Here is a 25,011-nt window from a genome sequence, read left to right as displayed (position 1 = left end):
TCCACGTAGTTTAGTTACTTTTATGATTTGGTAAGACTTCGGATTTAAGTGTTGTCGAGATGATCACATGGGAGGTTGGAGAAGTCTTGAAGAGTAGTAGCCAGTGGTTTCACAAGCTCCAACCATTTTGGGTTTTCTTTACCAAATACAATTTCTATGTTCTATTTTCTTGCAATGGTAAAAGCTTATTATTCTTTTAAGTAGTGTTAAAAAAAACTAGAATCCAATATCTAATGTTTAATTGGAGCCTAGATACATGTAGGCGGTTTAAGTGCTTAAATAAAAAAAAAAATTTAGCTAATTTCTGATAATATTATAAAGATATTATGATTCATAATAAACTTAAAATATTTCAAAGTTTCGACGATAAATTGAAAGTTGTCTAGATCTACCTAATGTTCTTAAAGCCGTTTAATAACAAAACCACTAAACCCTAACACTTAGAAAATACTTGCTACCATATGTTGATGCATATATAACATCATATAGACCATTTAAACTTCTTTTTAAAACAATGCTTTTATGATAGAACCATGTGATTTTTCAAACTACAGTGTTCTTCCTGTTACTAAAATTACAATAGGCTCCACAACATGTTCAGCAAACATTTTTAGATGTCAAAAAAGCATTATGCTTTTAGCCATAATGAAAGAAAATAAAAGAGCCACCATTAACAAAACAGAGATATTGGCATTGTTTTGGCGCGTGCGGCTCGAGAATTCAGTATTTTTCTCAATTTGTCTTTGGATTTCAAGAAACATTAAAGTATTAACATTAGTTTCGTTTTTTAGGTGGTGAGCTTATTATGTAGTAATTTTAATGTTTCAGTTTAAACAAAGATTCACCGGTTTACATGCTCCGGTGATTACGGTAATCAAAAGGGTCCCAAAGTTATACGTCGGACAAGTACACTTGATAGGATTCCATGTGGTGGTCCCTTATGTTAGTCATCACTCATCATCCAATCCTAGCCTTCTTCAATCATACATATTACATACTCACTCGAGGCTAAATTCGTCAAAGATGGGTTTGTTTTTTAAGTATAAGATGATATAAAATGTGACAATGTTTGCATATTATTAGGTTATCTCCTTTTGTTAGTCAATCTATCTCAATTCTAGATGGTATGTATAGTCCTACTCTTACCAAACCACACATGTCTGATTTTGTACGTATATGAGTATTAGTTGAATTAATATTTAAAATTAGTGACTGAAAAAAAAATAGAGTAGATATGAAAAACAACATAGATTAACGATGCATTAAAACATTTTTCAAAATAGTAATTCATTTGTTTCAGTTTTATCCATTATATTCTACAACTCATTGTTCGTTTAGATATCCATAATAATTTTTTGCATCCAGTTTAGGGTTGTTACTCGAGGACTTGTTCAATCCGGTGTCGTTCTTGTTGCTCATGTAGCCTAATGTTGAGAAAACCATTGTCTCGAGCCAAATTTACTCCAATGTGTGCCAAAGTTGGTCTCTAGAGAAGACATGTTGGAGTACTTAGATTAAAGATCTCATGTATATCAATTCATATTACTTGTAATCTTTAGATTCTCCAAACATAGGATCTCAACTTAAAATAATTATGGTTGGAAAGCTTGATCCTAATTTACAAACAACAAAAGTTGAATTAGTTCTCGAAATCACATTGCAGTGATATTTACGTGTGAATTTTTTAGGGCGTATCAAACTTTGATTCACGAAGTTTGATAATTGTTATTAATTTAGCTTCCAAGTAACATACACGTACGGTACGTGACGTACCCTCTCTCTATTTTTTTCTTATGTCCGTTACGTACGGAGGACCAATCATGTATCTTGCAACAAAGGGGAAATTATGCTTAAGAAAGGTATTAGGTGTGATACTAAAACAATAATTTTGTCTTTGATTTTAATTTAAGGTACTATAACAACTTCTTTATGCTAATGTATATTTTTTAAGTAGCGGGACTTTTCCATGAGTATTTTTCACTGTATCAAGTAGAAAACTCGTACACCCGTGAACACTATAAAATATTTCATCATAATTACGTAATATCTACATCATTAGAACATTATAAATACAAAAATAAAATATTTCCAATTCTTTGATAATACCGAAAAATATATACTTATGTTATTTTTAGTAGTTAAGTGTCCATATTCAGTTATTCACTTCGAACTCTTCTACTGCATTTAATTATTTTTGGCCATCCATAAACGTTTTCAGACAAGAAACTTCAAAATTCTATGATCTCGAAAAAATAATATGAATTTCCACCTACAATTCTCTTTTGAGCAAAGAAAAAAAAAAGTGAATTGAGGTCTAGCTTTTTGCGTATATAAAAATTGAATAATTTGGCGAAAGATAATGTAAAATTTACCAAATTGCATTAAATATATGATAAAGAAAATATTATTTTTACTGTACATAAGTCCAATAGCCGAAATGATGATATAAACTAATAACCATGATCATAAGCTATAACCGTTTCTTTAGAAACTAAAATTAACATAGCCATTACTAGAATACCAAATTCGTATTACTTAAATTCAATACACATCAATAGTTATCATAGGTCCATAGCCAGAGACGATATAGCAATTTTAAAGGGCGCAAAAATTTTGATAGCAACTAAAGAGTGGTCGTCCCAACGCGCTTCAATGGAGCGTGGTAACATCTTTATCAGATTTTAGTGGTGATATAACATCATCTTTATCCGTACACTATGAACTATGATTGGGCAGTGTGAACCACACGTTACTAAACGCAAGTGGTCTTAGCAATAACTATATTTTGGTAGAGACACATTGAGGGAAAGGGCATACACCAAACATTTAATTATGGATTTGTACGCATGACTTTTTTTACACATACAAATAATTGTAAAACTTTTGTCAAAAACCCAAATCGTGTTTAGTAATCTCTATTCATAAGCTAGAGAACTATGACCCCTAGAGGTTAAACTTTTGTAATGATAAAGAAAGAGAATAATACAAAGCAAGAGAAATAAATAAATGCTTAAGTCCCAATTTATATATAGTCACCTCTCTATACCCTTCCCTACACACATGGAGACACTCCAATAAACTCTTCTTCTGCCTCCTCTGCCCATTTCTCCCAATCTCTCTCTATTTTCTCAGTCTCTCTCTCAGATAATGGCAATGTTGGGCTTGGTTTTATCTGTTCTTACTACAATTCTTGCATTGTCTGAAGCAAGAATCCCAGGAGTTTACAATGGTGGTGGTTGGGAAACTGCTCACGCCACTTTCTACGGTGGCTCTGATGCTTCTGGAACAATGGGTATGTCTCTCTCCCTCTCTCTCTTCTCTTCCACATTCTCATCAACCTAAAGTTCCAATCTTTTTTGGTAACCACATTGTGAAAATGTTAAAATCTTGATTTTGTACCTTAAAGATCCAATCTTTATGTTCATCTATGCTAAACCAAACCACCACATTGTCAAATTAACGGTTTTGCTCTGTTTTTTGTTTTCAGGAGGAGCTTGTGGTTATGGTAACTTATACAGCCAAGGCTATGGTGTGAACACGGCGGCTTTAAGCACGGCTCTGTTCAACAATGGTTTTAGCTGTGGTGCTTGTTTTGAGCTCAAATGTGCTAGTGATCCAAAATGGTGCCATTCTGGTAGTCCTTCAATCTTCATCACTGCGACTAATTTCTGTCCTCCGAACTTTGCTCAGCCTAGTGACAATGGTGGTTGGTGTAACCCTCCTAGACCTCACTTTGATCTTGCTATGCCTATGTTTCTCAAGATCGCTGAGTATCGTGCCGGAATCGTCCCCGTCTCTTTCCGCCGGTAAGAAGAGTAATTTATTGTTTCAGTGGAATCTTATATATCAGCTTAAACCTAGGCTTTGTTTAGTTGAGAAAGACAAATTGGAGTTAATTTGATAGATTTTAAACTTTGGGGTATGAAATTAACATCTTAGAAGTATTGGGTCAAATGATTGGGGTTAATGTGGCAGGATTAAAAGTTTTAGGGTACTAGTCGAGAAGTCTTGCGTCTATATTCTGTTCAATTAGGGTTAATGCCGACAGAACTAGAAGTTTAGAGTATCAAACATAACATTTATAAATATTATGGTGTAGTTGATAAGTCTTATTTTTATAGATTCTGAATAATTTGGTTTAATGTTGTAGAATTAAAACATTTAGGGTGTCAAACATAATATGTTAGAAGTATAGGGGTACGGTCAAAAAGTCTTGTCTTTTGATTCTTGGCGCGAGCCGGTGCAGCATTTATGTCGGGTCTCTCGTACTTGGCTAAATTACCAAATCTAAAAGATCTTATTTTCTGCAAAAAGACGAAACTGTCCTTCCAACAATTTCTTTTTTACTTTTATCAGTACCATATAATAAAAGTCAAGAGTTACAATAATGGAATGGTGTCTTTTAGTCAACAACGCGTTTTCTCAACTTTTCACTGAAATGACATAACTAACCTTGTATTGTTTCTTTTATTCACAACAGAGTGCCATGCCGGAAGAGAGGAGGAATAAGGTTCACAATCAACGGTTTCCGTTATTTTAACTTGGTTCTAGTCACTAACGTCGCTGGCGCCGGAAACATAGTGCGGCTAGGTGTGAAAGGAACACATACTTCGTGGATGACCATGAGTCGTAACTGGGGACAAAACTGGCAATCTAACTCAGTTTTGGTTGGTCAGTCACTTTCTTTTAGAGTCACAAGCAGTGACCGTAGAAGCTCGACGTCGTGGAACATTGCTCCGGCGAATTGGAAGTTTGGTCAGACTTTCATGGGAAAGAACTTCAGAGTCTGAGGGCATTATCGGAAACTCATCTATCAATATTAGTATTTTCATTATTACTATTAAAATTTCCAGCCGAAGGCATTAGTAATTTGAGAAATTTTAATATATATATTTATGTTTTTTAAGAGACCACTAAAATTCCAAATTTTCTTACCTCTCATGGGTTTGTGTTTTTTTACTGATGTGTTCGTTGGAGAGTGTGAAACGTGGGACAGTGGTGTCTTTTTTTAGTTCTTCAATGTTAAATGTGTAATCTTTAGGGGTGAAATTAGAAGTTTGTTTAAAGTAGAAGGAGCTGTGAAGCAGATGTGAAGAGTACTTCTGGTTTCAGCGTATTATAGTAAAAGAAGCAGTAATAGTTGTGTTTGTAATGCTTCTTGTAGAACTCCATATTGTAATTTATATATAAATGTGTGTATGTTTATGGTTTATTATCTTCTTTTTTTCTGAAAAGTAAACATCATTTTGTTACAAACCAAATTTTGATATTAAATGGAAAAAACTTCTGAAATGATAGAGAGGTTATATTCTACTCTTTTATGGAAATTGCTTCAATTTTCTGTATTTGTTTATAATGGTTGTTTGACATTTATTATGTATTTTTATACTTAAGAATAAGGGTGTTTAATTTCGGTTATGTTAAAGTGGTTTGGGTGGGGGTATTCAATTCTTATGGTTGGTTACTATACTTAGAAAGTTAGAATAAAAGAAAGGAAATTAATTGATTGGCCATAAATATTTGAGTTATCTAAAGAAAAAGGTTGGGTGGAATAGTGTGGATGATAAGAAAAAATAAAAGAAGAAGAATCATGGGATTTTATGGGATTTCTTTTAAAAGCCTAAAACAAAATGGATGATAGTGAAATTTTGTACACAAGCAATGAGATGTAATCACGAAAAGTATTTAATGTTGCCTGCTGTTTTTTCTTTCTTGAGCCAAACCCATACCATCCAATATAAATAGCTTTTGCATGTATTTATAATATATTTGAAACGTTTTTCATCAAAAAAAATCATGAATTAGATAATAGTATTTGTATTATGCGACAATACATATGATGAAAATTAAGAAAAATTAAGACTTATTTTTCTAATAATTTTATTAGGTGGGACATGTAATTTTATTAAATATTTTTGTTTCACTATATGAGCATGCATCATAGACTTTTACATCATTATTAACTTGTTAATTATTATTGTAGTATTTATCAAAAATATTATATAAAATAGTTTAGCTGGTAATTAATAAAGACGCACGCTCAAAATTTCGTTCCAAATTTTTAGTTAACAAATTATTATTCACCTATATAATTTTGTTTTCTTGTCACTGATCAAACTAACTAAAGAAAGAAAAATATTTGGGTTGCTCTTTGTATAATCCATTTTCATGTTCCCATCAATTTTTGTAGTTTAAATGTGTACATGGAAAAAAGAGAGGAGGGAATAGATAGAAAAAAGGGTGAAATCGGAAAGAAGCTATATATGAGAGTCACATCAACGAGGAAGGTCCATTGGGTACTTAACGAGTAGAAAGAAGAAGACGAGATTCGCACATGGGTGGTGGGTTCTTTTTGTTCCCTCCCTAGGACATCTATAGTCTCTTCCATTCACTTTAAACAAATATGAAATTTAGGTTTCAATGAGAAATTTGTAAACAATATCGTAAATATGTGTAAATATTTTGTAGATATAAAATCTTAATAAGTCATCAATCATTTCTTCGGTAAAAGTATCTAACAAATAACCAAATTTTGGAAAAACTCTTTCAATAACCCAATAACCCACACCTCCTCCCTCACCAGCCAATGTCGCAAACATCGGATCTTGCATTATGTCTGTTTGTGGCGTGACTTCAACTGCACCAACCGTGGAATCTACGATGGCATGATCATCAATGGAAGTGTGAATAGTGGTGTTATGAATGTGACGTCAAAAATATAAATGTTATATGATGTTTGATGGTAAAAAAGTTTATGGATTGTTAATGAAAGTTTTCTTTTGATAATGGCAGTAGATGTGAAAGACGCCTGTAAAAACCTAACTAGCCATCTCTATATGTGATCTATTTATTTTTAGTTATTTGTACATTCATTTTTGGTATACTAAATCAATTTCTTTGCTCGTGTGTGAACAATATAATTTCATTGATGTGTAGAACATTTATGTGAAATTTACTAGAAACCAAAAGTCCCTATTATTTCTCCTAACTACAAACAAACCTCTAATATGTGTTTCTTTTTTATTTATGAGAAACCTTTGCTACAATCCTCCTCTTGCATGGAGAAATCTATTCCCCATTCCTCTTATATGGAGAAAACATTTGTTTTGATGAGTTAAACTTTGGACTGAGTTATATTGGCTTAGTTTTGACTGTTCCAAGATACAATTTGAGTTTGTAAATAGCATAACAGTTTTTGGCCAAAATTCTTCCTTTTTCTACAAAATGTCTCACATGTTATTTACATAATTATCAACTGATGTTTGAAACCAGTAAATGAAGTTTGCATTATTTAAATTAACATATCAAAATTATGTATGTATTCTCTGACCTATATACAATCAGAATTTTTAAAAGTGAAGTCCGAGAAAGGCCCATCAAATGTCCATGTTCCATATACGAAAGTTAGTTAGGTGAGAAAAATAAAAATGAATCGACCGATCAACTAACAACAACAATAAAACTAGAACTAATCAAAGTTGGTCAATCGTCGAGACTGGTTCAAAATCTTGGTGCTTCATGAATAATATTCTTATCAGAAAATAATTTATATGTATATTTATGGTTACCTAAAAAAAACTCGTGCATTACTACTTAATAGATAAATATATTTTATTTATTTTTATAGAATTTTTTACTTTAAATTCATTAATGTGGTCGATGTAAACTATTAGTAATCGAATTTTCTATATCACACACACAAAAAAAAAACATTTATGCGACTAACTCGTTCTGAGCAAGACTATTACTGTAGTACTTATACCAAAGTTAGGTCAAGTCAAGAAATTTTAGATCTCTCGGAATCGACGATTCTTAACTCGCCACGTCATCAACTACGAGTTAAAACCTGTCACATCAGATCATAAGCCATCTTCAAAGTGTATCATCTTCTTCCAAAAAGTCACCATTTTTATTTTCGTTGACTCGGTCGGATTTGGGGAAGAAGAAGAACATGAAGTGTTTTCACTTCACCAATGGCGACAAGAGAACAACAACAACAATCGAAGAAGGAGTAGGAGGAGGAGACAGTGTTGTTTCAAGAGCTTCAAGACTCTCATGGGCTCGTTCTCTAAGCGTAGCATCATCCACCACTTCAGACCCAACTCGCCGGTCCGAGTTTGACTCAGACTGGAGTTTCTCACCGGAAAGACTTACTTTTCCCAAGCCATTAAGTCAACGTTGGATCGGTGGACTTGTTCCTGAGAATGATCTAAAGGTGTTTACTTTCAAAGAGCTGAAAATAGCTACTAAAGGTTTCAATAGAGGTCTTTTGATTGGCGAAGGAGGGTTTGGTTGCGTTTATAGAGGTGTTGTTGATGTTTCAGACTCTAATGGTTTTGATTCGAAGATTAATGTTGCTGTTAAACAGCTTAATCGTCAAGGTTTACAGGCATGACTCTAATCTTTTTTTGTTTACTCTGTTCTGCTTTCAATTAGTCTCGAAAATGTTTCAACTTTGAGCCAGTTTGGTTCAAGAAACTTTACTTTGTGGTTTGTGATTGATTTCTCGAAGTGGGTCTGTTGTTATGTGTGTGTATGACTCTGTTAAAGTTTCAAGTTTAGTGAGCTACTACCAAATTTGAACTTAAAAGGAGAAACTTTACTTTATGGTTTGTGATTGAATTTTGAATTATGTGTTGTGATTGGTTTGTGTGTGTGGCTTTGTTCTAGTGTTCAGGGGCATAAGGAATGGATCAATGAGGTGAATTTTCTAGGAGTAGTGAATCATCCAAATCTTGTGAAGTTAGTTGGGTATTGTGCTGATGATGATGAAAGAGGGATGCAAAGGCTTCTAGTCTATGAACTTATGTGTAATAAGAGCTTGGAGGATCATCTCGTAGGCCGAGTTGTGTCGGTATCTCTACCGTGGATGATGAGGTTGAAGATTGCGCAAGATGCTGCTCAAGGCTTAGCTTATCTTCATGAAGAAATGGATTTTCAGGTTAAGCATTTCATTGCCATTTATATGATTTAAGAGTGTTTTGTGTTTTGGTTTTGAATTTGCTTCTGTTGATCTTTTAGTTGATATTTCGAGATTTCAAGTCTTCAAACATCTTGCTTGATGAGAGATTCGGTGCAAAGCTCTCGGATTTTGGATTAGCTAGGCAAGGACCTCCTGAAGGACTTGGTCATGTCTCAACTTCAGTATGTCTCTATTGGAGCACTCTTTAACATAACATCTCTTGAAGTCTTTAACTTTGTCTTGTATGGAAGGTTGTAGGTACGGTTGGTTACGCAGCTCCTGAGTATGTACAAACCGGGAAATTGACGGCAAAGAGTGATGTATGGAGCTTTGGGGTAGTGTTGTATGAACTGATCACGGGAAGACGAGCAGTGGATAGAAATCGACCTCGAGGTGAACAGAAGCTTTTAGAATGGGTGAAGCCTTATGTATCAGACTCGAAGAAGTTCCATCTGATTGTCGATCCACGGCTCGAAGGCCAGTACTACTGTATGAAGTCTGTTCAAAGAGTAGCTGCTTTAGCAAACAAATGTCTAATGAAGCAACCGAAATCTCGGCCTAAAATGAGCGAAGTCGTATCACTACTTGGACGCATCATCGATGAAGAAGCGGAAAACGTTCCTCCGCCAGTTGCTGATGAAACAGAAGAGATAATCAAAGCTGAGCTCAATGGAGAGAGTGAGCCTGAGCTAAAGAAGCAAGGTAGTAGTTATCGTAAGAAGGTTCTTGATCTTAGGGATAAGATGAACTTAAACAAGTCGCTTTCGAAGCTAGACTGGCGAAACTGGACACCAGGACTGGTCAGAACATGGTAGTAGAAATAGTGTCTTCACTGTATATAAACTTCTTAAGCATTTGCTTATGTATATGTTTGAAAGCATCTTTCTTTGTTCTTATTTCTTCTTTACATGTAACACTAACAGAGCTTGAAGTTGAAGACAATGAGATCATTTATACTTATGTTAGTCAATTCTCGCACTACAAAGATCAATTGTCAAATCTCTGAGTCGTGTAAACGAGCCATGAACTGAGAATCCTTTCGGTACACAAGCAGAAACAAAACTGTACATCCGAACTAAAGAGAACATTCATCGTTTCGTACTCAAACAAACAGAGGCGAATCAGACGGGCGTGGATAAGCAGTAGCTATGACGCCTACAGCAGTTTGTCGAGCAAAACCTGCATTTGGTTTTTGGTTGATAGCAACACTATCGCTTCTCCTACGCATTCTCCTCTGGACCATATCAATATTTCTTCCTCCTGCTTCATTCAAAGTTTGGATGTGTTCGAGGTGAGAAACAACCTCGTTCATGTTTGGTCTCAGCTTTATCTCGAATGTGAGGCATCTCAGCGCAAGAGTAGCTACTTTACAAGCTTCTTCCATTGAGTATTGATCTTGTAGACGGTTATCGATAACTCGGAATAACTTCCTTTTGTTAGCAAGTAACGGTCTTGCCCATTCCACTAGCTTTTGCTCTCCTGGTGGACGGTTCTTGTCTACAGCTCTCCGTCCAGACAACACCTCCAAAAGCACAACACCGTAGCTATAGACATCACTTTTGGTTGTTAAATGACCTAAGGAAAGTGAAAGAGTCAGTGGTCATCAGAAAAAAGTTTATCATTCAAATCATTTAAAGAAATAACTTTTGAGACTAACCAGTTGCAAGATATTCAGGAGCTGCGTATCCGTAAGTACCCATGATCCGCGTAGAGACATGGCTTTTATCACCCGTTGGACCGTCTTTAGCTAGCCCGAAATCAGAAAGCTTAGCATTGTACTCCTGTGATCATGTCAAAGACATGGTTAACATAAAGCCTTCTTGCATAGTTTTTTTTTTTTCATCAAGAAATTTATACCGAATCAAGCAGTATATTCGACGTTTTGAAATCGCGGTATATGACACTAGTCTCGGCGTTATGAAGAAACGCAAGACCTTTCGCTGCACCAAGAGCAACTTTCAACCGGAGAGTCCAAGATAAAGGTTGAAAATAAGAACCTCCTGCAACCACAAGAAACAAAGTTTGAATACTCGAAACGTTTTTCGAATCTTGAAAATCGACAAGAGTGTGAGAGAAAAATAAACAATACTTCTGAACAAATGATTCTCTAAGCTTCCACGAGGCATGAACTCATAAACAAGAAGACGATGCTCATCCTCTAAGCAATAACCAATCAGTTTCACAAGATTAGGATGCGAAAACTGCCCCAAGTAATTCACTTCCGCCTACAACAACAACAACACCAATCAAAGAAACATTAAACAAACTTCAAAAATCTTGTCAAACTTCAAAAAGATTGAATTTGATCAACTTACCAGCCATTCCTGGTGACCTTGCCAACCATCTTGGTTAAGTTTTTTGACAGCAATAACCACACCGGTTCCCGGTTTAGAAGCAGTAAGAGTCTGTTCATCAATCCAACCTTTGAAAACAGAACCAAAACCACCTTCACCAAGAACACTATCTGGTCTAAAATTCCTAGTTGCTGCTTTAAGCTCAGCAAAAGTGAAACTTTTGAGATTAGGAGATTGCAAGATCTCTCCTTCAGTTCTTGGGTTTGTTCTGATTGACACAGAAGAGCTTTTACTTCCCAGTGAATCATTAGCCTCTGAGCTCATATACTTCGGACTTGCACCTATACAACAACCAAACACATAGTTTGCATACAAAAAAACGTTAGACTTCACTTTTTCGACAAATCCCATTTTCATGTTTTTTGTTTTTAGAGATCAGACAAAAGTAAATTTGTTTTTGATTTTGATGAAGGAGTGAATTAAACCAAACACCAAAAAAAAGACAAAGCTTTAGATAATTAATCAATTTATTATGAAAACCTTTGACAGATTTGTCAAAACATTAAGCCTAACTTTTAAGTTAAGTCATTTTATCCTCCAACCACCAAAAAACCTAACCTCATATTGAAAAACTAAATAAAATAAAATTAGCAAACAAAATCTAATTAAGACCCTACTTTATACCAACTAAAATGAAAACTTCAAAACTTAAGTAAATCAACATTTTGCATGAGTAATGTTTGGAAAATTATTTTTAAAAGCTTGAAGTACCTGGCTTACCTGGACTCACAGCTTTAATCTGAGCACTTAAGCAAATCCCCATGGTTTTGAGGAGAACTAAACAAAACCCTTTTGAGATCAGAGAGTAAAGAGCATAAAGGTTTAAACTTTATCAGTTGAAAGTTGAAGGAGAAACAGAACAAATATTGTGAGGATAGAGAGATATTGAAGTTGGATTAAGAGCAGTGGATAAATGAGAAAGGAACTAAATTTGAGAGAAGTTTCTGTCGACAATTTTGCAATTTTGTTGCAAGTAGCTGAAAGAGAGAAAGAGAAAGGAGTTAGGGAGGTGGCATTGATGACGGACCGGTCCCGCCTTTAAACCCCATCTTCTTTTTATTTTTTCTACTTTTTCAAAAAAATATTTGCATTTATATTCAATGTCAAATTTGTTTTTTTTTCTTTGTATCCGTCAATTTTGTTTTTTCTATATTGGAGGCATGATTGTTCAAAAAATATATGAGTTTTGAAGTATAAAAAAAAAATAGTGTGAGATTTTAACCCAAAAATAAACATTGGTAATATGAAGTTTGACGATAATTTATAAGGAATATAAATTTATTATACGAAAATATATTGATTCGTATTTTACCACATTATATCACATATATAAACAATATTTTTTAAAAATTATTATTTTGAGTTTTAATTATTTAGAATGACAAAAAAAAGATGTTATTGATTTTAAAATACTATTCAAATTGTAACAAACGAAATTTTGAATTTTATCAAAACTGACTAAAAGAGAAAAGAAGTAGAGTTTTAATGATAAATAAATAACAAAATAACAATGTGAATTTTCAATTAAGCAATCATGAATAATTCGTCCCATTTTATAGTTAAAAGTCCATTCCACTGCGGTCCAATCATTCTCAGCCGTTGGATATTCGTCAATCATCACTATAACATTGACGACATGAACTTGACTCAGCTCATGTCGGCTTGGTTTTGTCAAGTCTTATACTTAATTATCATTAATTTCTTTTGTTCATTTTTGGCTTACAGTAGTTTTTTGTCAACAATATCCGATCATGAAATGTTCTTCTTTGTCAACAATCCGCATTAACTAACTGTTGGTATATTACATTTGATCATATTGCCCCCATAAGATTTTGGTCTCTGATTTCTGAACACGGCTAGGCACCTGAAAAGTAAAAGCAACTTTTACGTGAGACATTAAACCAAATAAAACTTTTACGTGACATTGATACGATTCAATCCACCTGTACTAAATATAGGCATACAAGTTTGTTTTTGTTATACATATTACATTATTAACTAAAAGTGAAGCACATAAATAAACTTCACGAAGTTCATACAATAATGACACTAATTTTTTTTATCTTACAACTTCAAAATCAAATGTAATATAATCTTCGTAACTGGTATCGAATTTCAGATATAATCCGATTCTCTCAAAACGTGGCTTTATATTTAACTGGTTGAGCTGCTAATACAGAATTTAACGACACTAATTTAAAAATTTTGAGAATTTTATATGAAATATCACCGTTTCAAAGAATTGTAAGAAAGATAAAACAATAGTTTAATTAAGCCATTTCCAAAATTTTGTCAATCCAGGATTCTTGTCCGGATCTGAACTAACCGTGACGAAAGAAGAAAGGAACACGAGCTAGTGAGGAATATAGACTTATGTCTAGTTGACGATATGCTATTACAAACTAAATCTAGAATATATTCAACCATAGAATCCGTGCAATCTTTTAAAAGATACATTGTTTTTGGTCAATAAAAAAAGTTTATTTAGAAAAGATTAATTTCTTCACCAAAGAAACAAAAATTGTCATGGAAAAGTTGAATCATTTTTATGTCCGATTGTTGTCACTTCCAGTTTATGAAGAAAATTGTAGAATGCTAATGAATTTCTTTATGAAGATATTACTATTATAAATCGTTGGAAAGTCAATCTGCAAAAAGTGCTCGTGGTTAGTGGACTAATATTATATTGATTATAGGATTCAATTGGTATATATAAAAAGAACAAAATAAGTGTATATTATTCGCCAGAAAGAATCAAACAATGCCCCGTGATAGTATCTAGCTATCTATCCAACCTAACACGTCCATGTTTCTTGTCAGTCGTCACATTGTAAAAACAGTAAACGAACCACTTTTTTCACCTTTGCTTTAATAATATCTAATTAAAAGATCATTATGTACTTTAATACCACAAAAGTCTCGTGTAAACTTATTACCAAGAACCAACTGAAATATCATTATGTGCTTTTAGTAACTTAATACCGGAAATCAAACTAGCGAACCAACTGAAAAGAGAGTAACAATTTGACGTAAAACAAAGCTAGGGATATAATTTTGTTGAGTCATTTTCTCTAGCAAACTCCACGTTAAGTCAAATTTTCAATTTTTCTCAGGGTCATGAAATACAAAAGGTTCCAATAATTTTTCTCATACAACTTGTGGTCGTAATTATCAAGGCTTTCCTCTCTAGCATACCGGCACCGCTTTATTTTTTTGAACAAACCGCTTTGTTATTGTTAAACATCATATATATATCATGTTTAATCTCGTGATCTTAGATTTTTTTTTTTTTTTTGAATAGTATCTTTCTACACTAGTTGAAGTACCCGCGCCAGATTCGCAAAGAGATAACATAGATAGGTTGAGTGAAACGGATAACATATGTTATGTAGACGATGATAGTTTAATTATATTACTAATCAAAATTTGTTGAAAGAAGCCTAATCACGATCGAAAGTGTGTGGTTCGTACTTTTTTTGTTGGTACAAAACAAGCAACAATATAATATTAAGAAGAAACCAACGAGAATGTACTATTGTGGGTTTTGTTGAGCTTAAATATAACTCTATAATTGGTTATTAGTCTATTTTTCTAACCTAAAGAGGATTCTTGATTGATCCATTACTACTAGTATTATGATCATCAGTCGTCACCATCGGATTATATTTTATTAATATGTTGAATGGTCTTTATTAGTAGATTAAAACATGATGCTGGTTTTTATAGTTAGTTAATTTCACAGATTAGAGTAAATCAACAAAGATATTGAATGATCATCTGAGTTATGATGTTCAGAAAGGGACCATTCTATGTCATACAACATTAAGGCTAATTTCCAGATACTATACACCAATCAATCGATTTACTTGACCTGTACTCTTTGATTGCAGTGGGACAAACTTCAAATAATTAATGCTCTTTTATTTTATTTTAGTTTATTTTTTAATGTCAGTATATTATTTGGATGATTCAAATAAACCAAACCGATTAAACACTATACATATATAAAATAAATTGTGGTTGTACTTTTATACGAATATGGTCTTCGAGAAATTAAAGATTTCTTTCTTCGTATATAAAGAAAATTGGTTGCTTGGTTAGAATATACACTTATCAGCATGTTAAAAATACTATCTTAAATTTACTTTTACCAATCATACATTTCATTGTTCAAACAAGTGTTTCTTCTACTTTTGCATGCACTAAATGTTTTTTTTTTTGTTCATGACGATAACAAAACCGATTTACTTGATACTGTGTTTTTTGTTGACTAATCTCTAAATTAATCATATATATACTTTAACTACTGTTTTCCTGATTAATGATTAACTTTGAAAACTGCAAACAACCTTGCAAGTGTAAGCATTTTTCTGTAATAATTGTCTAACCAAAATTTATCTTTAGAAATAAAATAAATTGAAAATGTTGCATAACGTTATATATCCGACATCTAAAATGATAAATAAAGAAAAAATAATAATTGGTCCATAAGCAGATGGCCGGTTGTTGACTTTTAAGGTTCTCAACCATTTCCAAGTTTCTATCGTATAATATCTTTCTTACTTTCTCTTTTTGTCACGGCTCTATCGTAAAATATCAGATTATGCATGTACTTGTATGTTAGCTCGTGACTATTCAAGAAAAGAATAGACTTCGATGCTTTTAAGCTTTGACAAAAAAAAAAAAGCTATTGCATGTGTAGGAATTATCGACACCAGCTTATATATATTACCACATACGAATATTGCATAACTTTGATCAATGCATCCATTTGTAAGAAAATTGCAAAAATGTCAAAATCCCATGAAACTATATTAGCCATTTTTTTTCTTTTAACTATCCAACTGTTATGAGTATACCCTGCAAAGATTAATTTTCATTAACCAAAAAATTTGACTAATGCGAAGCTAGATTTTTCTTGTGACGTACTAGTATATAACAACTCCTAACAAATATATTGGTTAATTCAAAATGTTTCCGACAAAGTTATTAGACTTTTCTAGATTTGATTTTTCAATTCCTCCAATAGACGATTCTATTCAGTATTCACCATTATATCAGATCCAGCTACCATCCGACTACATTTACTGGTTATTCTCATAGAGGATGAATAAACTCTCTCTCTTTTTCTCGGTCAATGAAAAGTCAATTTTTTAAAAATTAGATCATCACGTCAAACGCAACAAAACATACTAGAACATTGATTTTGTACGTATAAGCTTCAAATGTGATTTCATCTAGAAGCAAGGAAGGTGTTGACGAAGAGAAAGAAAGAAATTAATGTAATGAAAAGTCAAACAAATTGATGGAGCAAATGTCAAAGTGGGTTATGATGTCACCGTAGAACATATAGTGATGCTTGACTCTTCAAATGATGATGCTTATTCCGTACGGTTCACATGTACTTTGTTAGTTTTGTCTGCACAAAAGTCAACGCCGAAATCGAAATTATTAAGAGGCAGGTTAGGTATAGAGAGAGTTGTCAAATTTTCCCTTTAATGTGACATATCTTATCAACAAAAATGAACAACAAATTCTTTTGTAAAAAAATGTTTTTAGCAAAAAATAAAAGAAGACAAGACTAATGAAAGAAGAATTCATGATACAAAAACAAACTCGAAAATAAAGACTAAAGGACTAAAGGTCCATAAAAGTTGTGCCTTTGTAGCCTCAATTGTGGAGGATAGGCTTCGGCCCATAAAACACTACGAGACATATGTGGTATGTAACAAACGACTCGGACAATACAAAGAAAAATAATTTTGATTATTGTGAAATAAGCAAAGAATCAAAATCCACAATAAACGGAAATGTTATATATATCACCTTCATCAGAAGCATCCTGATCAGAATCATAAAACCAACATCATCACCCACAATTAGACTCGTCATCCTTAACCTCATCGAAACCAACATCATCACCCACAATTAGACAAAAATTTAAGCAAAGATCTTACGAAAACAATTCACATATTCAAAGTTGAGATTCTAAACATAGAAAAACAAATATAAGACTGTTTTGAGTCTTTAGGTGCTTCTAATAAGTTACCACATTAAGTTGATAATTAATTTATTGATAAGTTACGACATTAAGTTGTTAGTTCAAGATGACTCCTATAAAACATATGTTCTGTTATCCTCAAAAGCAGCATCAAATCATATACATATACCTAGTACTAGTACTAGTACACATAGAATTCTATTTTGATCAACTGAATTAAAGTTCCACATTGCCCTCTACAATGAAATTTTTGAAAGAAGAGGAAGAACGAAAGGAGAGACGAAGAAAAGGAAGTTCCACTTGTCCAATAAATAAGATCTAAAACCAAACAACAGAAAAAATGTAAAGATATACGGAAACCAGATAAAATTGTTTAATTAGTTATATTTTCTACAATTATCTAAGTAAGTATAATGCATATAATTGTTAACTACTTTAATATTTTGAATGACCGAATAATAATTTTATTTGAATAAAAGTATGTTAGTCGATAAAATTAACATGTATTATCTTCAAAGTTTTGCGATAATATACAAAAGGCTAAAAAATTTATAAAATTATTAACATACCCTAAAGTGTTATTCTATAATTTGATCTTATTAAAATTAATAACATAAATTTAGATTTCCGCAAATTTTGAAACCAAACCATGATCGGTATAGTGTTACAAAAAAAACCGTAATCGGTAGTGTCCATTCCTATAAATATGTACACATACATCACAGTTTTAAATACCCGGAGAGAAATCTTTAAGATCGCCTCTTAAATTTCTAAATCCCAAAGACAGTAAAAATATCGAAATTGGGATTAAACCGGATCGTACCGAACATTAAACCCTAAACCTGCTCTCTTCTCCCTCTACCAATCACCACCAAACCATTGAAACGGAGCTCTACAAATCGGACACGTCAGCTTATAAAAACACCACGAATCTATACAATCCACGTGAAACACGTGCTTGCATCTCACAAGAACTCTAACGACGTCGTTTACTTTAAAATCCTCCAAACAAATCACACACACGTCAGCTTTAACTCCGTCACCGTCTCCGCCGTCTCCACCGCCGCATTTCGTGAGTCTCACGGCGGGAGGTAATGGCTCTCCGGCTTCCTCATCGCCGATTTCTTCCTTTGGTAGCTTCGGGTACATTACGAAACAGAGGAGAATAATAGAACCGTAGAAGAGGATAATAAAGACGACGCAAAGAAGTCTCAACACGATTGATTCTGATCCCATCACTGTCGACATCTCCGGTGACGCCGCCGCCACGTAATCCCCACAACAACTTGATGCCATTTTTTTATTTTAAGAAATTAAATTGGCTTATTGGAAAATTTTGTGAAATTGATTTGAGTTTATTGAATTGTGGGGATGCATAGTGATGTTCTTAAATATGGATTTTTTTTTTTTTTGTTATAGTGTTAATTACGATTAGTGTGTGATGAACTGGTGAAAAACTGAATTAACGCAATTTAGTTATAGTTATGCGGAGAGGAATGTGGCGGGAAGGATTAAGAGGAGAATATTCGAGCTAATTAAAATTGTTAATTGGAGGTTAATCATAAACAAGTTATGAGTTTTTATTTCATTTTATTATTTGTCATGAAGATAACACAAAACTAACTAAATTTAAATTAAGCTAATGCGCAGTTTTGTTTGTTTTTTATCTGGAGTTTTTTTTGTTTCAGTTACTATTTGATGATGGATGATTACAGCAGTAAAAAAGAAAAACACATATTAACTACTCAGCCAGGCCCAGCCCAAATCCCTCTCAACGCAGCCAGGCCCAGCCGAATTATGTGACAAAACTAAAAATGATGAAATACACAAAATTTGGAGGATATAAATGTAAAATAACAAAAGCTAAAGGGCGGTTCCAACTATTTCCCAATCTTTATAATATACCCTCGAGACTTTCCAATCTTTCCTTTTTGCCTCAGAGGCCATTGGCGAAGAACAAAGTTTGAACCTTTTCTTCATCCATCTCTCTCCGTCGCTTCTTCCTAACGATTCCTTCACTCGAATCAGGTAAACTATTTACTCTTCTCTTTCTCTTTAGGATCGATTGGAACCCTAGGATCTCTGAGTTTTTCTTTCACATTTAGGATCTATCCCTTTAATCGGCAAATTAGTATGTGAGCTTTTGATGATTTGGGGCTTGAAACCCTAGATTTCAGCTTAATCTGGGTAATTTCATTGGGTTGTGAAATTTCTGTGTAATTGTATTTTGGAGAAGATATTGATTTGGTTAGGTATTAATCAATCTATATTTCTCTGTTATTGGTTTAGGTTTGTGAAGGTTTTTTCTAGGGTTTCGAAAAGATGCCGGCGACAGCAGGAAGAGTGCGTATGCCCGCAAACAATCGGGTGCATAGTAGTGCAGCGCTTCAGACTCATGGAATATGGCAGAGTGCGATTGGTTATGATCCTTATGCACCAACTAGTAAAGAAGAGCCTAAGACGACACAACAGAAAACCGAAGATCCCGAGAACTCGTACGCGAGTTTTCAGGGACTTTTGGCTCTTGCTAGGATTACGGGTTCGAATAACGATGAGGCTCGTGGTTCTTGTAAGAAGTGTGGCCGTGTTGGGCATTTGACGTTTCAGTGTAGGAATTTCTTGAGTACTAAGGAGGATAAGGAGAAAGATCCTGGTGCGATTGAAGCTGCGGTTTTGTCGGGGTTGGAGAAGATTAGGAGAGGTGTTGGTAAAGGTGAGGTTGAGGAGGTGAGTAGTGAAGAGGAAGAGGAGAGTGAGAGTTCTGATTCTGATGTTGATTCTGAGATGGAGAGGATTATTGCTGAGAGGTTTGGGAAGAAGAAAGGTGGGAGTAGTGTTAAGAAGACGAGTTCGGTTAGGAAGAAGAAGAAGCGTGTTTCTGATGAGTCTGATTCTGATTCGGATTCTGGAGATAGGAAGAGAAGGCGGAGGTCGATGAAGAAGCGGAGTTCGCATAAGAGAAGGAGTTTGAGTGAGTCTGAGGATGAGGAAGAGGGAAGGAGTAAGAGAAGAAAGGAGAGGAGAGGAAGAAAGAGAGATGAAGATGATTCTGATGAGTCTGAGGATGAAGATGACAGACGTGTGAAGAGAAAGAGTAGAAAGGAGAAGAGGAGAAGGAGAAGCCGTCGTAATCATTCTGATGATTCTGATTCAGAGTCTTCTGAAGATGATAGAAGACAGAAGCGGAGGAACAAAGTCGCAGCTTCTTCTGACTCAGAAGCAAATGTTTCAGGCGATGATGTTTCACGCGTTGGACGTGGTTCTTCTAAGCGGTCTGAGAAGAAGAGCAGGAAACGTCATCACAGGAAAGAGCGAGAGTAGGAAATCGATCTATATGAGCCATTTTCACTCTCCATTTCTCTCTTATCAATGTTATGTACAATAATGAAACATGTCTTTGTATGTTGGATTTGATTTGTGTTGAAACATGTCTTTGTATTTTCACTCTCCATACTCTGGTTTGGTCTGTTTGTTTCAAGCTTGTGTTATAACACTATTGAGATACTTGGTGTTAATTTGTGTCTTTTTACTCTATTCCATTATTTACGTCGGCAAGTTAGAGCTCACGTCGGCAAGTGTCGTTGTAAAGAGATCACGAGACTTGTGGGTTGGATTTTTGGCATGGCTCTAGCCTAGGAGGACAATGTCGTCATTTAACTGGCTCATTGCTCAATACATATCTCGTCGTGGGTCCTTGTTAATCTCTTCTCCACCGTTGAACCATAGTTTAAAATATCCACCGTTAAAAGCCCCTTTATATCCCAAGAAATAGGTGAACTTGTTACAGAACAAGCAAAGATCAAAGAGAAAAATATCCCAAAACCAAAAACAGAGGAAGAAAGAAGAAGAAAAGATGCCTTCAAGCACATTCTCCGGGACTGTTAGCACGCCGAAGCTGTCGGTGGCAGTGGACATGGGAAACCCTTTTCTCAATCTCACCGTTGATGCCTTCCTCAAGATCGGAGCTGTAAAAAAACTCATCTCTTTTTGATGGATCATTTTGTTAATTTGTGATCTGTTTCTCATTGTTGTTTTCTTCTTTGATGGGTTTTAGGTTGGAGTCACTAAATCTCTTGCAGAAGACACTTACAAGGCCATCGACAAAGGTAAGCCCTTAACTTTATCAAACACAACACATAAGTGTTAGTTCTTGTTCTGTCTAGTTTTATTATGTAACTTTACTGTTGTGTTTTTGGTGATGTTGATGAATTAGTAAAGGCATAGAAGAATGTATTGTATATATATAGAACAACTAGCACACACCTTTGATGGATCTGTTTTTGTGCTTATCATTAATTACCTTTGTTTGTTGGAGCTGCAAAATATCATTTTTTACTCCATGGTTCATATATTGTAGGGAGTCTCTCCAAGAGCACTTTGGAGCATGCGGTGAGTACACTACTGAATCAAATCTATGTGTTTTGGTTTGAAGACATGTGTAATCTTTTTTTAAGTTTCTGAAATTTTTGTTGAATATTGTTGCAGCTTAAGAAGTTGTGTAAAGAAGGTGTTTACTGGGGTAAGTTGCTTTCTAATTTATCTCATTTTTGAGTGATTAAGAAAAGTCTAAAGTTTGTGGCATATGAATATGATCAGGAGCTGCTGGTGGAGTGTACATTGGAACAGAATACGGAATCGAACGTATCCGTGGCAGCAGAGATTGGGTATACTACTAATACATTTTCACACTCTTTTCAATTCTTACAGTTTTGTAGAACTAATTGGTTGAGTTGTTTGTATCAGAAAAACGCAATGTTAGCAGGCGCGGCGACAGGAGCAGTGCTCTCAGCGGTTGGTAAGAAAGGCAAAGACACTATTGTGATCGATGCCATTCTTGGTGGCGCGCTTGCAACCGCTTCTCAGTTCGTTAACAATCATTATTTCTACTGATTCTCCATCTTCCTTTAGGGACCAATTTGGTTCATATGGTGTGGATTCCTTTGTTTACTCTTTAAATAATAATAAAAAACAATGTAGTGTTTTTGAAATGAATACATTCGAGTATTGTTGACGTTAAATATGCAATTTAGCTATTTTCAATATGAGAAATGCCTCGAAATATGAAAATTTGTATAGAGAGTAGTAATGATTTTGTGGTTTCTATAAAACTCTCTAATGTGTATACTCAACCATAACGAGTTGTCCGATGTGTATTTAGCAACTATCACTATAGTTAAAGAGAGAGAGTAATTAAGTCTTTGCCCAAAAAATAAAACGACGTCGCTTTGTCTTTTGAAACAAATAGAAACCTTAAATTCTCAAATCGATTTCATTATCTCAAAATCACAGACTTACTTTGACCTCAAAATCGCAGATATTGAAATCGATTTGGGGATTTAGGGTTTAAATTTGTTTTAACGGACAAAACGAGTTGCAATAAACAATGTTGTTTTGTTCTAACAAAGGAGATAAACGAGACATTAACGCCGTAAAATAATTATGTTAACCTACTCAACGACATGACTCCAATGACAATTCAACAAAAACTTTATCATTTATTTAGAAAGTGAACAAAAACTTTACGATTTATTTGTCTTCCGTGAAATTCAAGATTGAATCGTCCTAAATTTGAAAGTTCGTGATTTTTTTGACATTTTCCCATTTATATATGAGGAAATTGGCTAAAGTATATGAATCTTTGGTTATAGTTAGAAATCATAAATAAATAATTATACATGTTGAATACCACAAGCATATTAGAAACAAAAATATTTATTGTAAAACAGAACAACCAATAATTTTCTTTTAAGAAACTCCTAAAATAGATTGGGCTTTTGATGAATAGATGGGATTAGACTTTGAGCTTTAATTTTGGGCCTTAGTATTGAAGTCTCAACCTACATTTATTTAACAAAGTCTTTATAAAAATAAGTCTCTAGGTGGTGGCCGGTGGCCTCCAATCCGTATCGTCAGGACTCAGGTTCCATAATTACATATACTTGTTTTAGCGTTTAAATCCGATCCCCTAGTGAATAAACTATTCGTCTCAATACATTTCATTTATGTAATCTAAAATATGTCTCTTCGACTTTAGTTCTTGGCGCCAATTGCTTAATATATATACAATACATTCTTACAATTTAAAAAATGAAATTCGTGAAGTTGTTGGTGTAAGAGTGTGTCTTGGTGTGTGTTCACTTAAGTATGTAAAGTAGTGGAGAGAAATGGTGGTGGAGATGAAAGTGACAATGCTGTCTGCAACAAACAAACTCTTATGCATTTGTGTTTGCTTAATGGCTACCTTCTCTCAATATCTCTCTCCCTATCATCTTCTACTACTTCCACCACAAGCAATACTTATCATTAACTAACCAATCTAGTTGGATAAAGTAATCTACAATCAAAATTTCATTTTATGCAATCAAAATAGAAAAGAAATGCTAATATATAGTCTATATATACATCTCTTCAAGAACTAAAGTTTGTCTATAGGAAAGAATCAAGATGGCTATCTAACTTGAGTTTGTGCTTCACTTGTTTGGGTCTATAAAAAAATATGCATAAATATATTCGTATAATCTAATAATGACAAGTGAGAATAAAATGAAACTTAATAATAGTTTCAAATTTAGGAGAGTAACATGTATATTCCATATACTTCCATAATACTGCAGAAGTGGGTTGAAGATGAGTCAAGACAACAATACTTTAGTGCCAGCAAAGCCATAAAGATCCACCAAATCAATAAACTGACATAAAAGACCCACTTCTCTTATTATTCTTACGAACTAATCCCCACCATTAAGGGCCACTAATCCAATTTTTTATTCGTTTTCATAAAGTCAATATTATTTAAGAAGCAAATTAGTGTTTTTACTCAATCTCTCTCAAAATATATTATAAGGTCAATGATGCAAACAAGTAGTCTTTATTCTATATTTTTTTTTTACTTTTTACTTTCTTCATGGATGTTTATTAAATAGTTCTTGTAGTAAGTAATTTGACCCATGTAAATATAATCATGCATTAATTTAGTTTCCTCTGGATGGTACGAAACTTAAAATATAACCTTAGTATATTGTTCTGCATGTTTTATGAAAATTGGTTCAAATCATAAATTGATAGCATTGACTTTTTTTCCATCTGTTTCAATAATTGTATTTGCCAGAACATCTTGGGATTTAATAAGGTTTGAAAATAAACTCCATAAACGTAAATATATTTCTTATGAAGATATCCTAATGAGAAATATCATTACATTATAGTATTTTAATATGGAAGCATACATGGAGAGGGAATAGAGAGTTCTCCACTTGCAATTTACAAATGATGATGGACCTTGAATTATCAAGTGTTATTAAGATAAATGATTATTAAAGTTGAAAATCAACATTTATGTTAATTAACTATATCTTCAAAACAAATCTCAACCTTAAAAACCTAATATGCTTTTCTTTTACTAGTTAATTAAAAAGCTAATGCGCAAGTTGGATATGTCTCCACTTATCTTTTCATGTTTTTTTTGTCAACATGTTAAAATATACATTTTGGTGTTTTTATTTTGTCTTTGAAGTATGAACGCAATTATTTAATAAGGGAAGACCCACTCTTCCTTATATTATTTTCTTTAATTCTTTATGTCTAATGATAAATGTATTTGACATTTTCTTCTTCTTTGAAACTTGCCCCTGAGTTACCACGTGTATACTAGATTGATTTAACTCTTTAAACTCAGTAAGGGTTATAATAGTAGA

The 25,011-nt window shown here is 33.7% G+C and overlaps 6 protein-coding genes and 1 long non-coding RNA gene across 12 annotated transcripts; 5 read left to right on the top strand and 2 right to left on the bottom strand.

The window, feature by feature from the left end:
* Positions 1–2,833: 2,833 nt before the first annotated feature.
* Positions 2,834–5,292, top strand: EXPA6 (expansin A6). The gene is made up of 3 exons (NM_128454.3): positions 2,834–3,292; positions 3,488–3,806; positions 4,481–5,292. The coding sequence occupies exons 1-3, from the start codon at positions 3,148–3,150 to the stop codon at positions 4,788–4,790; spliced, it is 774 nt and encodes a 257-aa protein (NP_180461.1). The 5' UTR covers positions 2,834–3,147; the 3' UTR covers positions 4,791–5,292.
* A 737-nt stretch (positions 5,293–6,029) lies between these two features.
* AT2G08305 lies at positions 6,030–6,401 on the top strand. Its single transcript, NR_140316.1, has one exon. It is a non-coding gene; the product is annotated as an other RNA (long non-coding RNA).
* Positions 6,402–7,892: 1,491 nt separating this feature from the next.
* Positions 7,893–9,920, top strand: AT2G28940 (Protein kinase superfamily protein). 2 transcript variants are annotated; one of them, NM_201827.3, is made up of 4 exons: positions 7,893–8,389; positions 8,678–8,941; positions 9,022–9,144; positions 9,214–9,920. In NM_201827.3, exons 1-4 carry the CDS (start codon positions 7,952–7,954, stop codon positions 9,775–9,777), a joined length of 1,389 nt encoding a protein of 462 aa, NP_973556.1. In that variant the 5' UTR covers positions 7,893–7,951; the 3' UTR covers positions 9,778–9,920. The 2 variants fall into 2 exon arrangements, with proteins under 2 accessions (NP_973556.1, NP_850128.1); NM_179797.3 differs by having other exon boundaries at positions 7,900–8,389; positions 8,671–8,941.
* Positions 9,921–9,955: 35 nt separating this feature from the next.
* On the bottom strand, positions 9,956–12,327 carry PK1B (protein kinase 1B). 3 transcript variants are annotated; one of them, NM_001036363.2, is made up of 6 exons: positions 12,028–12,327; positions 11,278–11,597; positions 11,052–11,187; positions 10,820–10,962; positions 10,620–10,743; positions 9,956–10,537 (listed from the first exon to the last, which is right to left on the bottom strand). In NM_001036363.2, exons 1-6 carry the CDS (start codon positions 12,077–12,079, stop codon positions 10,065–10,067), a joined length of 1,248 nt encoding a protein of 415 aa, NP_001031440.1. In that variant the 5' UTR covers positions 12,080–12,327; the 3' UTR covers positions 9,956–10,064. The 3 variants fall into 3 exon arrangements, with proteins under 3 accessions (NP_001031440.1, NP_001031439.1, NP_180459.2); NM_001036362.3 differs by having other exon boundaries at positions 12,037–12,305; NM_128452.4 differs by lacking the exon at positions 12,028–12,327 and having other exon boundaries at positions 11,278–11,855.
* Positions 12,328–18,053: 5,726 nt separating this feature from the next.
* AT2G28920 (RING/U-box superfamily protein) lies at positions 18,054–18,613 on the bottom strand (the record flags this gene model as incomplete). Its single annotated transcript, NM_128451.2, has 1 exon — positions 18,054–18,613. The coding sequence occupies one exon, from the start codon at positions 18,611–18,613 to the stop codon at positions 18,176–18,178; it is 438 nt and encodes a 145-aa protein (NP_180458.1). The 3' UTR covers positions 18,054–18,175.
* Positions 18,614–19,014: 401 nt separating this feature from the next.
* CXIP4 (CAX interacting protein 4) lies at positions 19,015–20,962 on the top strand. 3 transcript variants are annotated; one of them, NM_128450.2, is made up of 2 exons: positions 19,015–19,345; positions 19,607–20,962. In NM_128450.2, exon 2 carries the CDS (start codon positions 19,640–19,642, stop codon positions 20,636–20,638), a length of 999 nt encoding a protein of 332 aa, NP_565678.1. In that variant the 5' UTR covers positions 19,015–19,345; positions 19,607–19,639; the 3' UTR covers positions 20,639–20,962. The 3 variants fall into 3 exon arrangements, with proteins under 3 accessions (NP_565678.1, NP_001323649.1, NP_001323648.1); NM_001336191.1 differs by having other exon boundaries at positions 19,423–20,962; NM_001336192.1 differs by having other exon boundaries at positions 19,015–19,504.
* A 6-nt stretch (positions 20,963–20,968) lies between these two features.
* Positions 20,969–22,522, top strand: OEP16-1 (outer plastid envelope protein 16-1). The gene is made up of 6 exons (NM_128449.3): positions 20,969–21,284; positions 21,372–21,423; positions 21,675–21,706; positions 21,803–21,836; positions 21,914–21,981; positions 22,061–22,522. Exons 1-6 carry the CDS (start codon positions 21,171–21,173, stop codon positions 22,205–22,207), a joined length of 447 nt encoding a protein of 148 aa, NP_180456.1. The 5' UTR covers positions 20,969–21,170; the 3' UTR covers positions 22,208–22,522.
* The last annotated feature ends 2,489 nt before the right edge of the window (positions 22,523–25,011 follow it).

The sequence above is a fragment of the Arabidopsis thaliana genome, chromosome 2, assembly GCF_000001735.4.
Source record: "Arabidopsis thaliana chromosome 2, partial sequence".
NCBI lineage: Eukaryota > Viridiplantae > Streptophyta > Magnoliopsida > Brassicales > Brassicaceae > Arabidopsis > Arabidopsis thaliana.
The sequence above is the reverse complement of the archived record's forward strand: the minus strand, read 5'-3'. Positions and strand labels throughout refer to the sequence as shown.